Raw genomic sequence first — 15,305 nt, forward strand, 5'->3', positions numbered from 1 at the left:
CACCAGTAATTAAAATGCAACTGTTGTAACAAAACAATGTAAAGTAAGCCAAAGAAATGGAAGGGCAAATAACTGCTTCAAATATGCCTGGCAATTGACAAATAATGACAGAAAGGTAGCATATCCACAATTCTCTTTACTATTAAAACAAAACTTTTAATTTTTATTTATTAACTAGAAGAATGTCTGCTAAACAGTAAGTAGAAAAAAGAAACTTGTTACAGAGCTCTATTACTGTGTAACCTCATTTCAGCTTTTGGAAATGTGTGACCTGGTGGGTATGTATGCTTGATGTATGCCATGCTGAGTGTTCACTGTGAGCCCACTCCACTGCTCTCGAAGATCTTGACCAATTATCTTAAATTCCCAGATCTTAAGCCTCTGAGCACCCAAAGATCTCCTCACAATTTCTGAAAATTTTTGTAGGTTAGTTCCTCATGATCTCTGCTATCTCCTTTAAATATACAGACAGTTTTGGTTCTTAGTAAACTTTACTGAAGATGGGGACAAGGGAGCTCACAGAGGAAGTGACATTATGTAATTCATGATTTTATAAAACCTGAGGGCCACTTTTCATTTCTCACTTTTCCATGCTTCCTGCTTAATTTTTACCACTTGTGTCCAGTATAGAAATTCAGCAAGTATCCTTTCATGTTTGAAGCTACCTTTTGGGTCTTGTTCTCCACTCTCAACTAGCTTATCAAATTATTTCTTCTAAGCAAATGTAGTCCTCTCCATTATAGAAATTCCAATAAAAGTTTTCTTTAAAATTATACCTATCCTGCTGGACTTACAATGGGCCTCTGTCTTAATACACCCATCTTAAGTTAAAAATTTCATAAGTCACAAATACATTCGGTACTCCTAACCTACTGATCATCAGAGCTTAGCCCAGTCTACCTTAAACATGCTCAGAACATTTACATTAGCCTACAGTTGAGCAAATCATCTCACACAAAGTCCATTTTATGATAGAGTAGATCTCGTGTAATTTATCGACTGGTGACTCAAAGTGAAAAGCAGAATGACTGCATGGGTACAGAATGGTTCTAAGTGTATCGGCCGCTCATCCTCATGATCGCCTGGTTGATTGGGAGCTGTGGCTCACTGCCACTGCCCACCGACACAAGAGATCATGTTACCGCATCTTGCTAGCCTGAGAGGAAAATCAACATTCAAAATGTGAAGTACTGTTTCTACTGGATGCATACTGCTTTCACACCATTGTAAAGTCGAAAAATTATAAGTCAAACTTGCATAAGTTGGGGATGATCTGGACCTGAAGTCTTGGTAGTTGAATCATGGGTCCTCTTTAAAACACACACATGTACACAGGACACACATATACTGGGTGGCTCAGTCGGTTAAGCATCCGACTTGGCTCAGGTCATGATCTCACGGTTTGTGGGTTCGAGCCCTGCGACCGGCTCTGTGCTGACTGCTAGCTCAGAGCCTGGAGCTTGTCTTTGGATTCTGTATCTTCCTCTCTCTCTCTGACCCTCCACTGCATGCGCTGTCTCTCTCTGACTCTCAAAAATAAATAAAAACATTTTTAAAAACTTTACAAAATAAAACACACACACACAATCTCTATACTGTACCATATTATTTGGATTTTTTTTACATTGATAATATACTTCTTTCATATTGCAAGGGGGAATATAACTGTACTACAGCTACTTTTAAGAATATTCCAGTTTTTCATGCTTTTCATTCCCACACAGTAAATGCACCAAAACAAAATTAAACCGGGGAAGCATAACCATATTGGGTTTCTACCACTTCGACTCCCTTAGTCCTCCACAACATCTAACCATTCCTATCTCCTACTGCCTCCCAAGAAGAAAGCATATGAAATGGGCTAGTTCATGAAGAACTCATTTGTTCACTTCCATTTTATTCCTCCAGAGCCGGTCTGATAAAATGACTCCTGTAGTGGGCGCTTTGGCCGCACGAGGCCATGGTAGAAGAGTTTGGTGAGCTTCAAATTGTTGGCAAGAATCCGAAACCAAAGCAGGGCAAGGATGTTAGACTCCACAGCACAGTTGGGTGTGAATCTGAGGAGGAAGAAGAACGATAGGTGGTGGTAGTAATCTGCAATATAATCCAGTTGAAACCAAGTAGAGTAGCCTCTCTATAAAGTTACTCTACTATCAAGATATCTGATATTTTCAGCTCGAGCAAAATTTGTACCACTGTTGATCCTAAAGTAATACTTTATTTCTTTTTAAAATAGGTGAGCTAGTTGGAATGTCTGGAATATTTACCCTGGCCATTATGGGACTTTTTTTAAATTCTACCAGTTTTAAACCAGGAGTTGAAGCACTTCTTCTTGAGTGAGTAGCTAGCATATTTTTATAATTGTTTATGCATTGGATGCTATAATATTGAAATAGTAGCTAAATCTATATCTACATTGGTCAAAGTAAGACAATGACTTGAAAACTACTCAACTAAAAACCTTTCTTAGAAACTCTATCGCTTGTGTCCTCTAATCTTCTAATTTTAGGCAAAATTTGTAACTTTACCTGAGTTCACGTTGGCTCTATTTTCCCATTAATTCTCTCAAGTCTCTGACCATCTATTCAGTAATTTCCAGTATAATCCCACTGGACAAGGCCAGGATTAAGGTAAGGCAAGTGAGGCACTCATCTCAGGCACAAAATTTAAGAAGGTGCCAAAAAACTCAGTAATCAAGATAATCTTTTAATGTAATATTTTTGGGGGCACCTGGGTGGCTCAGTCAGTTAAGCGTCCAACTTCAGGTCATGTCATGATCTCATGGTTCGTGGGTTTGAGCCCTGCGTCTGATCTGTGCTGACAGCTCAGAGCCTTGAACCTGCTTCCAATTCTGTGTCACCCTCTCTCTTTGCCCCTCCCCTGCTCATGATCTGGCTCTAACTCTCTCAAAAATAAATAAACATTGGGGCGCCTGGGTGGCTTAGTCGGTTAAGCGTCCGACTTTCGCTCAGGTCATGATCTCGCGGTTCGTGGGTACGAGCCCCGCGTCGGGCTCTGTGCTGACTGCCAGCTCAGAGCCTGGAGCCTATTTCCAAGTCCGTGTCTCCCTCTCTCTCTCTGACCCTCCCCTCTTCACGCTGTCTCTCTCTCCTAGAAATAAATTAAAATATTTAAAAATAAATAAATAAATAAATAAACATTAAAAACATTTTTAAATTAAATTTTAACGCATTATTTTTGGAAAAAAAAAGAAATTAATGCAAAAAAAACCCCCATGGTGAAAATGTAACCATTTTAAAGAAATATTAGAACAAGATTACTGATCGTTCATTGCCTCAGGCTCCAATATGACTCAGCACGGCACTGCTGCTAGAATAGACCAATATTTTAAGGACAACAAAACGATGGCATGCAAAGCAAATTAAAAGATTAAGCTGGGGCCTTTGAAGAGGATTGGCAGTGTTATAAAAGAAAGTATGGCCAAATGTACAAATTTACAAATTGTGCCTTGCTCAGGGGCATCAGCTTAGGGGAGAGTGGAATTTGTGCCAGCCTGGTAGAAGGGTGTTTTCTGTGATGATACGACACACAGGCTGAGGATCTGACTTCACTCACACAACGGTAACGTATGTTAACAGAGGCCCTGAACATAATCAATGATTTTTGGAGTTTTGGAGAATGTTAAAGAAGACAGAATAAATTCAGAAGTCAGAAGTCTGAAAGTATAGGATCTTACAGAATGTTGGAACACTTTACTAAAATTTCACGTCCATTACCATGGAAGCAATGGTACCAGCACCTAGGAAGAATTACTTGGGTCACAATTAATTATAGCAGGAAGAACTAAAAACATTATGTGTTTTAAATCTGATTTTAGGAAGTGATTCTGACATCTGCCTTTACTCTTTTGCTCTAACTAAAAGCTGGATCTCCCCTGAAGGCACTCACTCCCTTAAAAATTGTGTTTTCCTCACCCACATCCCTGGTACTACTGAGCCCAGAGTTGGGGTAGGTAATCTTGCTGTACCTTAACGTCATTTATAGATCATTCTTTCTCATTCTTCCTGAGAATAACCCAATTTTGCAGCTCATGCCATCAGATTTTGCCACCTGCCACTCTCTTGCTTGTAGTGATCCATAGATCCCTGAATCACACTCTTCACATTTCGTGAAGATTTTGACCACCCTCTCACTGTGACTCTCCAGCAGCATTACCCTATCACCGTTCTCAGTGATGACGGTTAATATCCACACAGTTGATCCTTCTGTTTCACCTTTCAGTTCCTGGACCTCCTCCCCTCCTGAGTCTGTTCAGAGCCCCCTGCTTCAGCCAACCATGAGCATGGTCCTATAAATGACCACTTCATAATCTCAATTTCAAGAATCTTACTGTTGAAAATATGACACATGTCAGTTCTTACTCTCCAAGACAGTAAAAATCTAAGATGACACTGGCAAATCCTCCTATATCCTACAATAGTCTGCAGCAGGTCCTTGCGACTCTCGAAGAGAAAAGGAGCATCTATCCCTTGTTTTCAGCTTACAGCCTCTAGGACCCTGATTTGAACGGTTTTGCAAATACAATGAGACTACACTGACTACACTGCGTCGCTCTTATGATCTTTTACTGATCTTCATCCACCCTACTTCCTGCTTACCCACATCATTTCTTTGGTTGAAAACCATCTAATAACTTCTCATCTCTTTTAGTAGCAGGTAAAATCTTTTTTAAAGATTTTTATTTGTATTTTTTTTACTTTTTTTAAAATTAATTTTTAAAACTTAAATCCAAGTTAGTTAATATGTAGTGCAAAAATGGTTTCAGGAGTGGAATTTAGTGACTCATCACTTACTTATAACACCCAGTGCTCATACCAACAAATGTCCTCCTTCATGCCCATCATGCATTCTTCTACCCAAAGCCTGATGGGATAGCTGTCCAAGCTGTCCACCTGCCGGGAGGCACCTCCCTCCAGAGTTTTATCTCAGAAGGAATTGTGTTTCCCCTACTCTCTGGGAGAGTGTCCCACTGAGCAATGGCCTGATGCTGGCTTGCCCCAGCAAACATTCGTGTGATCACACAGCAGCAGAGGTTCAGAGCTTATGGCAAATCACAACACACAGCCAGCACCGAGCTGCACTGCACTCTGGCATCTTTGTCTCAATACCAGCAAACATGGCTGCTCTCTGGGGTCCGCTGGGACCTTTGCCTGTGAGCAGGCCATATGGTGTCTGTGACACACGGACCCCTCTGGCTGCTCCTGGGGATTCGCCCTACTTCCTCACCAGAGCACTGCCAGGCACTGAGCTCTGAAACTTCAGACTCTGCGCTCCACTATAGAACCCTGGCAGTATTGACACCCTCTCCTTTCTCCCCATCAATGGTTTTGGAGAACAGATTTCTTGTTCAGTCCCAGGCAAGTGTTTTCACTCTTTCTCTCCAGCCTCCTTTGGAGGGAGTGCTTTTCTTGCATGATCTCAATGAACGCCACTCTCGCCCTTCCTCTTTCTGTCCTTTCTCCTCTCTCGGTTAGGGCTCCCTAACTTCCGAGGCTTTTCTCTCCCTCAGTTCACCTCTCTGCCCCACATACCTGCTGAGGTCTGTAGATCAACTTGTGAAGATGATTGCATTTATCCTCAGATCAATTTCCTAGGTGTTCAAAAATGGTTAAGTGCTGATCTAGTTGCATTTCAGGGATGAGACAAGCTCAGGGTCTCCATACTGCTCTGTCATCTTGACTCCTCTCAAGGCTGGCTTACTTTTAAGGTTAAAAGCCTCAAGTGGTCAGATCAAAGCTTTTCCAGCGGCAAAGTCCGGTGTCCCCCTCGTTTTCACCACTCTCACCGATCTTGCCCCAGCCACACTGATCACTTTGCTATTCCTTACACATGGCAAACAAGCTCCCTATTTGGACTTCTGTCCTTGCCTTTCTGCTCCTGAAATGTGCTCTCCCTGCATGTTGGTGGAGAGGCTGCCTCCATTCTTTCATGCTTCTATTTAAAGGGGCACCTGTGTGGCTCAGTAAGTGAAGCATGCTTCTATTTGTCTATCACCTTGTGGGAAAGAAATTCCCCCAAAAAAACTACTTCCTTGCCGGCCTGTATAATCTTTTATTCCTGACAAACTGACATTCCTACAGCATTCAGTCCACAAGGTCATATCTAGTGGCTCAAGGTCTCTAGGCTAGTGGCTGTGCAACCTCAGGCAATAAAAATAATGCGGTTGCCTGGACCTGTTGAATCAGATTCTAGAGAGTGAATGCATTGGACTTCTGATCTTTAAAAATTCTCCCCTAATGACACATACAGACAGGATTGTAACCCTTTGCTACAATAAAAGATTTAGATTTATTAGGATACTCATGATCACCAAATAAAAAAGAGGGACTTTCTTAAAAAAAAAGTCAGAAGCTCTTTCTCAGTGTGCCTGACTTATCGCGCGCACACACACACACACACACACACACACACACACACATCCATTAGATGGGTTGGAGCCTGGTTGTTTGGCTCACCCTGACTCTGAATTTGTTAACAACTGATTCCTTAAAGAATTTGGTTTCCTCCTCATCAGGTTTCGCCCATTAATCTCTACCACCTATGAAAGGGTCTTGACGGCTCCTCAATACTTGTTGCTTAATGGATTTGATTATGTTTTATGCTCGTTAATGAGACTGTTACATTTGGTATTGGGCAGCATTTCCCCACAATGTTTGGAAAAAATTTTAATTATGTAGCTGTTAACTGAAAAGTATGATAGTAGTCATATTCACCATTCACTTGACCAAATTATCTTACTTAATTAATGTTTACAAGTGATTTCATTAATTGTATGAGTAAGTACGTATAATGGTTTGAGAGATTTTTGGAGGGTGCTTATTGTATATGGTGTAGCAACTGTGGTTGCTTTTGATAGTGACGTCAAAAGAAGGATTAAAACCATAAATATTACACACTGTCATGAAATATATCTTAATGTGTTTCCTTCCAAGTTAATGTTGAATGCAACATTTAAATCCAGACAATAACAGAATTTAAACTATGTTCTTACATACGTAAGAAAGAGATGATAGGTCATAGCCTAGAGTAATCAGCCTAAATTCAATCACAAAGAAAGTATTTTGAATGATTTGACTTAATATTTCCTAGTCTAGAATGTTTTATATTGAATTTTTCTCGAATAATGCTTAGGTATTTGTGGTTCTTAAATATAGTTCAAAACTGAAGGTTCTTATTTTTTTAAGTTTATGTATTTATTTTGAGAGAGAGAGAGCAGAAGGGGAAGAGAGAGAGGGCGGGGGGGGAGGGGTGGTGGTGAAGGAGAGAGAGAAGAATCCCAAGCAGGCATTGCATCTTCAGTGCAAAACCCCATTGTGGGGCTCGAACTCACAAACCATGAGATCATAACCTGAACTGAAGTCAGACATTTAACTGACTGAGCCATCCAGGCACCCCTGAAAATTCTTATTAATGTAACAAGGAAAGATTGGATTTTTGTACTGAATTGTTTTCTGGCAAATCCGTATTTCTGGAGGAGGGACAATCATTATCTTTGAAGGGTTTCAAGGTAGTATATGGCTAAGCCAAGCTACCTTCATCTCAAAAAATGGTATTCATGTACCCTTATAATCTTTTCAATTTATTTTGTTATAAATATAATATTGTGACATTAAGTACATGAAACACATAAGATGTACACATGCTCACAAATCCCCAGTGGAAAATCTACAGAGGGTACTCATTAGAATAAAGGATTAATTCACATCTTCTAAGTCCCAGCCAGATTTTAGGATAAGCCTTCATTCTATCACTGTGTAAAGCAGACTGACAGTTTAGTATTCCACTTAAAGATAAATGACTTTAGCTCTTTTCAATGATACAAAGAGTTCACAATCAGTATTTTCAAGCTACGTGAACCACAATCCCTGAATAAATTCTGTCAAATAGTACAAGTACAAATACAACCAAAACATGTCTAAAAATCAATCCCAAAAGAAAGACACCAATTTACATGTAGTGTAAGCCAATTAAAATTGATTTAGAATTTATTTATTTACTTGCCTGAGTTATAATTTAACTCCCCAGTTAAATTTAACAGGGGAGTTAAATTATAAGCCTTATTTATCTTTATTTTCTTTTTCCTATTATTATTATTATTATTATCTTAATGTTTTATTTATTCTTGAGGAAACAGAGAGAGAGACAGAGAGAGAGAGAGAGAGAGGAAGAGGAAAAGGAGAGGCAGACAGAAGGGGAGAGAGAATCTGAAACCGGCTCTGCATTGACAGCAGTGAGCCCAATAGAGGGCTCAAATTCACAAACCATGAGATCATGACCTGAGCTAAAATCGGACACTCAACCAACTGAGCCACCCATGTGCCCCTATCTTTACTTTGTTGACTAGGCCTAGCACAATGCCTCACACAGATAAGACTTGTGATAATTACATATTAGTTAACTACAATTAACTATATTTTTTTTCCTGAAAATGCAGATTCTGGAACTGTCTATCATTTGTTGCTTTTCTTATGGTGTTTACCTTCATTGGACTTCTAATTCCTGCACATACATATTTATATATATCATTTTCTGATATATATTATACATTAAATATCTATTTCACACTTATTGTTTTAAGGTAAGATTGTCATTTGAATTTTTCTATTTATAGTACATTGACTAAGCCCAAAGAGATTTTTAAAATAGAAATGTTTCATTCCTTGGTGCGAATATGACAAATTGCCTCTTAACTTGCCAAAGAATCATTAGTAAACTAGAGTTTTAGTGTTTTTTGTAACTGCATTAATGCAGCTTTTAACTGAATTTCAAAGCAATCTAAGCACCTTATAGCATTTTTGATAATTAGAAGAAAAAAACCTTTCATAATTTTACTACCTAGAGGCAATTGCTATAAACATTTGGTTAATCAAGTTGAGGTTTCATAAAGTTCAACACTGATCTTAAGTAAAAATTTTATGTTGCCCTGTTTGCCTAATATTATATAACAAATAATTTCCTGTTGTGTTTAAATTATAATTAGAAATAGATTTTTAACAATCAAAAGGATATCTTCCTTGTAAATGTCCTTTTACTTAAATAATTTTTGTAGTCCTCTTTTCAATGGTAAGAGGTGGGAGAGAGTCGGCCTGTGTAAGGGAAAAGGGGGTGACACAGAGGAGGAAAACCACCATGACTGCAGTCTCAGGATTCTTGAGTCTCCATCACTCGCGTTGTTAACACGCTACTTCCATCTAGGAAAATTAATAGGGAGTGGGCATCAGTTGGCTACTGCTGATTAAATGGAAATGAGTCCCAAATTATCAGATACAACTAGTGTAAAGTGTAGGAGATGTGTGATTAAAAGAAAAAAATAAAAATGAATTGACCAATATTGGAAAGATTCAGCAAGATTAAAATCTACAAAGACAAAGAAAGAAGGACATTCTCCCCCTTCACGTCTCACTCATTAGATTTGCTTTTATTTCTTTTTGGGATCTAGAATAAAAATATATTAACAAAACATCTCTAACTTTTTCTTTTCCAACTCAAGAAACACCACTCAGGGTGATGTGGAATTAGCCTTCTACAAGTCTAACAGAAAGAAAGGAAGAGAAAACTGCCATACTCTTGTCTGTCCATGAAATGCTCTTCCATCTGTTTTTGGTGCTTTGCTAACAGTGTGTGAAAGATGGCTCATTTGTCTGAGTTGGCATTCCACAGAGAATAGACTGGAATAGAACAGAATGAAGTGAGGAGGTGGTGAAAATACCTATGGCAAAAATAACTTTTAAAAATATCTTTTGTCTTTTAGACTTCTGGTTTTTCTACTAATGAGCCCTCTTTTGTCTCGACTTGGTCATGGGTTCAGCTGGCGTTGGGCTTTCATAATGGTCTGGAGTGAAATGAAAGGAACGCCTAATATAAACATGGCTCTTTTCCTTGCCTACTCTGACATTTCTCTTGGAAGCGAGAGGGAAAAATCTCAAGTAAAGATAAATGATTTGTTTTTATTCGAACATTTTATGAATACTGTTGCTGCATACTTAAAATACACTTTAGTAGTGAGGTAGCTCATTGCCACTTGCACTGTGGGAGTGATTTAGCCATGATGGCAAGATTGGAGAGAAGAAGAACACCAGGCAACTTTCCTCTTCCTAGGGAACATTCTGACTTAGGAATACCTAAATCCTTTCGTTACACTTTTATTTTTTTTACTTTTTTTTTTTTTACTGTTTTATTTATTCCTGAGAGAGAGAGACAGCATGAGCAGGGGAGGGTCAGAGAGAGAGGGAAACACAGAATACGAAATAGGCTCCAGGCTCTGAGCTGGCTATCAGCACAGAGCCCGATGCAGGGCTCGAACCTGCAAACCGTGAGATCACGACCTGAGCTGAAGTCGGACGCTTAACCGACTGAGCCACCCAGGCACCCCTCGTTACACTCTTAAAATAGGTTTATTACAAAGGTTAAAGAAACTAAAACTCAAATAATTTAAGGAGCACCTGGGGGCTCAGTTGGTTAAGCATCTAACTCTTGATTTGGGCTCAGGCCATGATCTCATGGTCACGGGCTAGAGCCCCATGGAGCTTGCTTAGGATTCTCTCTCCCTCTCTCTCTGCCCCTTTGCCATGTGCACAAGCACAGGTGCTCTCTCTCTCTCTGTCTTTCTCTCAAAATGAATAAATGAACCTAAAAAATACTTACAAATAATTTAAAATAGTACCTAATATAGAGTATGTCCTTAATAAGTGTTTTTATTTTTACTTACTCCTAATACCCATTTGAGAAAAGCAGGAACCTACTTATTATTGGCTCCATTGCTTTCTATAACTTTGTGAAACCCCATTAATTAATGCTAGGAGTCAAGAGAAGTTACCTATTCACTTACAGTAGCCTCAAATTCTGCCTAACAGAACAATGGGCATGACTCTCCATCTACCTTATTTCAAGGTAAGATCATTACAAGGAGCTCTGTAAGAAATTTCCTGTGCAGATATCACAATGCATCTAATACTTCCATTGTGGGTTTTTTTTTTACACATCAATTCCAAATAGAAAGGGAAGAGCAGCAAAGGGATTATTGTATGTCTTAATTAGATAATAGTCCAAACATTAAAATATTAAATATTCAAACACTGCTTTTAAAAACCAAAATTATCTGCCATTCCATGACCTCCTCCTTCTTTTTAACCTATATCCACACGCCTAATGATCAAGGTCAGTTCCTTACCGTACATACTGACCAGTGCAATGGTAGACATCATGCTTGGATCTGGGTTCTGAAATTTCTAGCTGGCTGCTATTTGCCATGTGGCCATTAGCAAGTTATTTAATTCCTCTCTCACTGCACATGTCAGTTTCCTCATTCCAAAAGGGACTTAATAGTACCAATGGTTTTTTAGCAAATGTTTAACAAATAACTTTTTTAGGGGTCAGAGGGAGTCCTAATTTGTAGTATTTACCAGTTTCCATGGTGTAATCACTCTCACTAAGAGAACATCAATTATCTCAATAACAACTTCCTGAGAATTGAATGATCAGCTCTTATGAACTGGGAAAAGCCAGCCCTAGCATGCCACTATCTCAGAGTGTTAGTATGAGAAATAGAAAATGTACAGAAAATGCTTAACACATTGCTTAGCATATAATAAGTATACAATGAATATGAGCTATATTGATGATGATAATGCTTTGAGATAAAACCTTCGTAAATAAAATCATGTAGTGAGATGTCCTCACTAGAGTAGTAACTGGTTGAAAAGAAAGTAACACTTCTTCATTTAATTGGGCTGAACCCTATAGCTAACTTTTTAATATTCGCAAAGCAGCACTAGAGTAAAAGGTTAAAAGTAACTTAATCTTGTGTCTACTACTCACAAGTTTATTGACCTTGGCTAAGTGACAGTGCCTGAGTTTCCCACCTGTACGACTGGACTATATTGGGATTCACTTCATAGAACTGTTGTAAGGATTAAATAAGCCTGATATACTGTGCTCTATGCTTACTATATAGATGTTAGCTTTTATTACTATTAAATTGACTAACTTAGTGATCCTCAACTTTGAACATACTTTAGAACGCTTTAGGAACTTTTAGAAAATTATGAATGCCTGTGAATTCTGGCCATGGGTATGATGAATAGTGGATATCAGACTTATTTCCTATAGTAAACAACTATAAAACTGGTTAAAATAGATGAAGCAATTGAATATAGTTTTCAAAATTTCTACAATTTTACAATAAAAGAAAAACAACCAAATTTTTTAAAACAGGCAAAAGAGTTAAACAGACACCTCATAGAGAAAGATATATACCACTAAGCATGTTGAAAATGCTCAACATCATTACTTTAGGGAAATGCAAATTAAAACGACAATGAGAAACATAATGTTCAATTTACATGAAGGTTTTAGAACTGGTAGTTCCTCTCTATAGAAATAGAAATCAGACCTCTTGTGGGGTAGGGGATTGATTGGACAGGAGAACTAGAGATATTTGGGGGGGATATAAGAATATTGAACATCTTGATAGGATTGAAGGTTGCATGGGTGTATACACTGTCAAACGTTGTCAAATGGTACAAAAGTACATTTCAATGTATGTACATTACACCTCAGTTTTTCTAATTTCTAACGCTTGGGCTCCACCCTTGAATAAATCAGAAGTTCAATGGGAGCATCCTGGGCACCAGTATTTTAAAGCTTCCCAATGATTCTCTCCTCCTGGAGAACGTCTGGTGTGGTTTCATGCTCTGTCTCTAACCTCCATCTGTAGCCACAAAAAAAGGAAAGGCTAGGGGTATAACATAAGTTCTGGAAATTAGAGTTATGGAAGTCAACAGAAGTGTGCAATCTTAGATTGAAAAGTGTTGCTCCAACTGGGAATATAAGCAGAGAAAAAAAAAATCAAGTGGCACCAGAGATATCAATTGTTCCTCCTCTTGATGATGAAGGGATGGCAGAGAAGCAAAACATGAGGTGAGGCGAACACAGCAAGATCCCTGAGCTGTCCATTTTCCCCAGATGAAGAGAATTATTTGATACGGAGGTGCTGGTAATGTTGAACCCAGAACTGCATGGCTGTGTACACGATGGTGTGTATAGTGAATAAGAATTGATAAAGTACAAGCATAGTCCCAAGGCTCAAGAAGTGCAGCAGTGAAATTTAAGAACAAGCTTTTTATTTTCCCAATGTGTCTATAAATATTTGTTTACTTCTCAGATCATGTGTCCTGAGTTTTGATTTGGTTCCAAAAGCATGAATAAAATCTATGCAAGGAGATAGAGAACACCCAGAGTACTTTCATCATGCCTGACATTGATATTCTCCCTTACTATGACCATTTATTGACCTAATAGAACCTAGTTTAACTTACATTAGCAAATACAGAATATATTACATGAAATTGTCACGAATACTTACTTTGTATTTTTCTTTATACTCTAGATACTATTTCATGGAGTGTCGGTGTGCTTAGTTACCTTGATTGTCAATAGATTTATTTTGCCAATGGCAGTTAGTAAACTAGGTAAGCCCAACTACTTACTATTGTGAGTGAGGAGAAACATATTCTAATAACATTTTTAAAATGTTTATTTATTTTGAAAGAGACAGAGAGAGCTCAAGTGGGGGAAGGAAAGTCAGGGAGAGAGAGAGAGAGAGAATGAGGGGTGGGTGCTGAGGGGGAGGGAGGAAGAGAGAATCCCAAGCAGGCTCTGTGCCGTCAGGAAAAGGAATTCCTTGGCTGGTTTTAAGCAAGTAAGCATAGTTATGTGGTTAACTCTAGTTCTATGGATAACTGATTGCGGGGTGTGAGGATATTGAAGCAGAAATAGCAATTTTAGGAGGCAACTGCATTATGCAATATGGCCATTTTCATCCCCTACTTTTTAACAATTGAAAAATCGGGATCTAGAGAATTAAAAATTCATGTGACAGTTGAAGAACTAGAAAAAAAAAAAAAGGCCCTGATGCTCTTAATCCATTATATTCTCAACTGCTCTAACATCCTTCCCATTACACAGTGTTTTCACTCTAATGGCAATTTGTTTTTTTTTTTTATTTAAAAGAGAGAGAGGGAGAGAGAGAGAGAGGGAGGGAGAGAGAGAGGGAGGGAGAGAGAGAATGAGTGGGGGAGGGGCAGAGTGCAATGCACAGAGAGAATCCCAAGAAGATTCTATGCTATCAGTGCAGAGCCAGACACAAGACTTCAACTCATGAAACTGTGAGATCATGACATAAGCCAAAAATAAAAAGCCAGAGGCTTAACCAACTGAGCCACCCATGTACCCCTCTAATGGCATTTTAATCAATCTGAGAGTCATCTTTATGAATGACATTGCATTACCCAATCTGCATTCCTTCCTTGTATTAGTAACAAAATCTTTTCTTTTTTCTTTTTTAAAGTCTCTGAGCCCTAACATTGTAAATTTGGAAGAAAAGATTAAATAAAGTTTTGCAAAGAGTATCATATGTTCTACTTAGTAGCTAAATAAACTTAAAATTCTTATTGTGGAGTATGTTTACTTGCACTAAGAGCAGTGAATATTTGCTCACAGAACAATTATTGCTTTCCAAGGAAGCTTCTATGGCTCATACAAAGGAATTTGTGTCTAATTGTGAGAGTCCTTCAAATCTTAATGAGATCTGGAGACAAATAGATATCAAATACTTATCATAATTATATACAATATTATATTTAATAGGATAGATGTGTATATGTATATATACTCTGTATATATATATATCAATACTTCCTACATGTATATCTCCTGCATATATGTATATTTACACATATTCTGTATATTTGTACATATGTACACATAAGATATATATGTCAAGGATGTATATGTCAGAAGTATAGGTATATGTATGTGCAGATATATATCTCCTATATCTCATATATGTATGTGTCATCTATTCTGTGTATATATGTATATGATATTATACGTATATATCATATATTTATAAAGAGATTTACAATAAGAAGTTGGCTCACATGATTATGGAAGCTGAAAAGTCCCAAGATCTACAGTCCAAAAGTCTGAGAACCGGGAAAGCCAACTGAGTGTAAGTTTCTATCTAAATTATGAAGGCAGGAGAGGACTGAGTCCCACCTCAAAGACCATGAGGCAGAGTGAATTTTCTTTTGTTCTGTTCTGGCCTCCAATGGTTTTGATGAGGCCTGCCTGCATTGAGGAGGCCAATCTGCTTTGCTCAGTGTACCAAGTTAAATATCATTCTTATCCAGAAACATCTTCAGAGACACACCAAATATCTGGGTATCTTGTAACCCAGTCAAGTTGACACATAAAATTAATTGTCACACATCTTATCTTCTGTC

At 38.2% G+C, this 15,305-nt stretch overlaps 1 protein-coding gene across 1 annotated transcript in view; it reads left to right on the plus strand.

The window, feature by feature from the left end:
• The window catches only part of SLC9C1 (solute carrier family 9 member C1), an 82,025-nt gene that overhangs the window by 17,468 nt on the left and 49,252 nt on the right, over positions 1 to 15,305 (plus strand). Inside the window, exons 7-10 of the mRNA XM_077771814.1 lie at positions 2,237 to 2,336; positions 8,456 to 8,599; positions 9,773 to 9,947; positions 13,409 to 13,490. Coding sequence (XP_077627940.1) covers positions 2,237 to 2,336; positions 8,456 to 8,599; positions 9,773 to 9,947; positions 13,409 to 13,490 — 501 coding nt within the window. The remainder of the gene's footprint in view (positions 1 to 2,236; positions 2,337 to 8,455; positions 8,600 to 9,772; positions 9,948 to 13,408; positions 13,491 to 15,305) is intronic.

Source organism: Crocuta crocuta, unplaced genomic scaffold (genome assembly GCF_008692635.1).
Source record: "Crocuta crocuta isolate KB4526 unplaced genomic scaffold, BGI_CrCroc_1.0 scaffold56, whole genome shotgun sequence".
NCBI classification, from domain to species: Eukaryota; Metazoa; Chordata; class Mammalia; order Carnivora; family Hyaenidae; genus Crocuta; species Crocuta crocuta.